General features: G+C 38.0%; 1 protein-coding gene across 1 annotated transcript in view; it reads left to right on the top strand.

Annotated features, from left to right (window-relative positions):
- Positions 1-1,844, top strand: part of ALDH9A1 (aldehyde dehydrogenase 9 family member A1) — a 24,639-nt gene that overhangs the window by 11,055 nt on the left and 11,740 nt on the right. The window contains exon 5 of the mRNA XM_017534055.2: positions 448-588. Within this exon, the coding sequence (XP_017389544.1) occupies positions 448-588 (141 nt within the window). The remainder of the gene's footprint in view (positions 1-447; positions 589-1,844) is intronic.

The raw sequence follows: 1,844 nt of genomic DNA, 5'->3' as shown, positions 1-1,844 counted from the left end.
AAAAAAAAAAAAAAAAAAGACAGAGTCTCACCCTGTTGCCCAGGCTGGATTGTAGTGGTGTAATCACAGCTTACTGCAGCCTTGAACTCCTGGGCTCAGGCAATCCTCCTGCTTCAGCCTCCTAAGAAGCTGGGACTATAGTCATGTGCTACTGTACCTGGCTAATTTTCTTATTTTTCTGTAGAGGTAGGGTCTTGCATTGTTACCCAGACTGGGATGACATTTTTTAAATGAACTCCCTCTTCCAGGGTCAGTGCAGCTCTGTGGATTCTCTTCAGTTTTTTGGAAAACTATATTTTAATAGACAAAGGGCAAAGGATATTGACAAGAATAAGGCTACAGGTCACACACAGTTCAAGATGATTTTGTAGGTTCAGGGTCTAATTGACCTAGCATGCGATATAATTTTGTGTTAAAGTTCTGAATACCTTGTCCTTGTTCCGTAAGATCATGGAGATGGCATCTAAAGGAGTCAAACCTGTTACCTTGGAACTTGGAGGCAAATCTCCACTCATCATCTTCTCAGACTGTGATATGAACAATGCTGTGAAGGGGGCGCTGATGGCCAACTTCCTCACACAAGGCCAGGTATGTACCTGTCCCTGGAAGAGGTGTAAAAGGAATCTCTACCTCCTCATCTGACAGCATGTTTTAAAGATTTTTAGTTTGTAATACTTTCTGACTTACAGAAAAGTTGCACAAACAGCACAAAGAATTCCCAGGTACCTTTGAACCAGATTTCCCAAATAATAACATTTTAACACATTTACTTTATCATCTTCTTTATCTGCCTGTACATACATAGGCATATTAAGTTTTTCTGAGCCTTGAGAGTAAATTGTAGACATAAGGCCCCTAACCTCTAAATATAAAGTTCCTTAAAACAAGTGCATTCTTTTACATAAGCACAGTACACTTAGTAAGATTAAAAAATTAACATTGATATCGTACTGTTACTCAGTCTATAGGCCTTACTCAATCTATAGCCCCTATTCAAATTTGCCATTTGTTTGACAAATGCCCTTATAGCAAAATAGAAAAAAATGTTTTTTCTGGTCCAGGATCCAGTCAGAGAGGATGCATTGCCATTAGTTGTATTGTCTTTAATCTCCTTTAGTTGAGAACAGTTCTTTTCTTTCAGGACCTTGACGTTTTGGGAGAACAGGCCATTCATTTTGTAGAATGTTCTTTAGTTTGGGTCTGTCAGATGTTTCCTGTTAGATTCATATTATGAATTTTTGGCAAAAGTACCGCAAACATGTTGTTGTATCCTACTCACTGGTGACTTAACTTTGATCACTTGCTTTAAGGTGAATCTTCACTGTAAAGTTACTGTGTCTTACTTTGTGGTTAATAAGATCTTGTAGGAGGTATTTTGAGACTATCAAGTTCCTCATCAAACTTTCATGCGGTAACTACTTTTATCGCCACTGACGAGTCTTGCTAAAAACAGTTTTTATTATGGTGGTTGCAAATGGTGTTTTCCAATTCCATCATTTCTTCTATATTTGTTAGTTCGCCTTCTACTGTAAGAAAGAGCTTGCCTTTCACCCCTGTTTGTTTTTCATTCATTCATTTATATCAGTATGGACCCATGGATTCTTACTTCATTCTATGTGTTGTAATCCAGTACTATCATTATTTATTTATTTTTATTTTTATTTTTTTATTGAGATGGAGTCTGGTTCTGTCACCCAGGCTAGAGTGCAGTGGCGCCATCTCGGCTCACTGCAACCTCCGCTGCCTGGGTTTAAGCAATTTTCCTGTTTCAACCTCCAGACTAGCTGGGACTACAGGTTTGTGCTACCATGGCCCTCTAATTTTTTTTTTTTTTTTTTTTTTTA

This window comes from Cebus imitator, unplaced genomic scaffold, assembly GCF_001604975.1.
Source record: "Cebus imitator isolate Cc_AM_T3 unplaced genomic scaffold, Cebus_imitator-1.0 Scaffold84, whole genome shotgun sequence".
Classification (NCBI taxonomy): domain Eukaryota; kingdom Metazoa; phylum Chordata; class Mammalia; order Primates; family Cebidae; genus Cebus; species Cebus imitator.
This window is presented reverse-complemented; position numbering and strand designations above follow the sequence as displayed.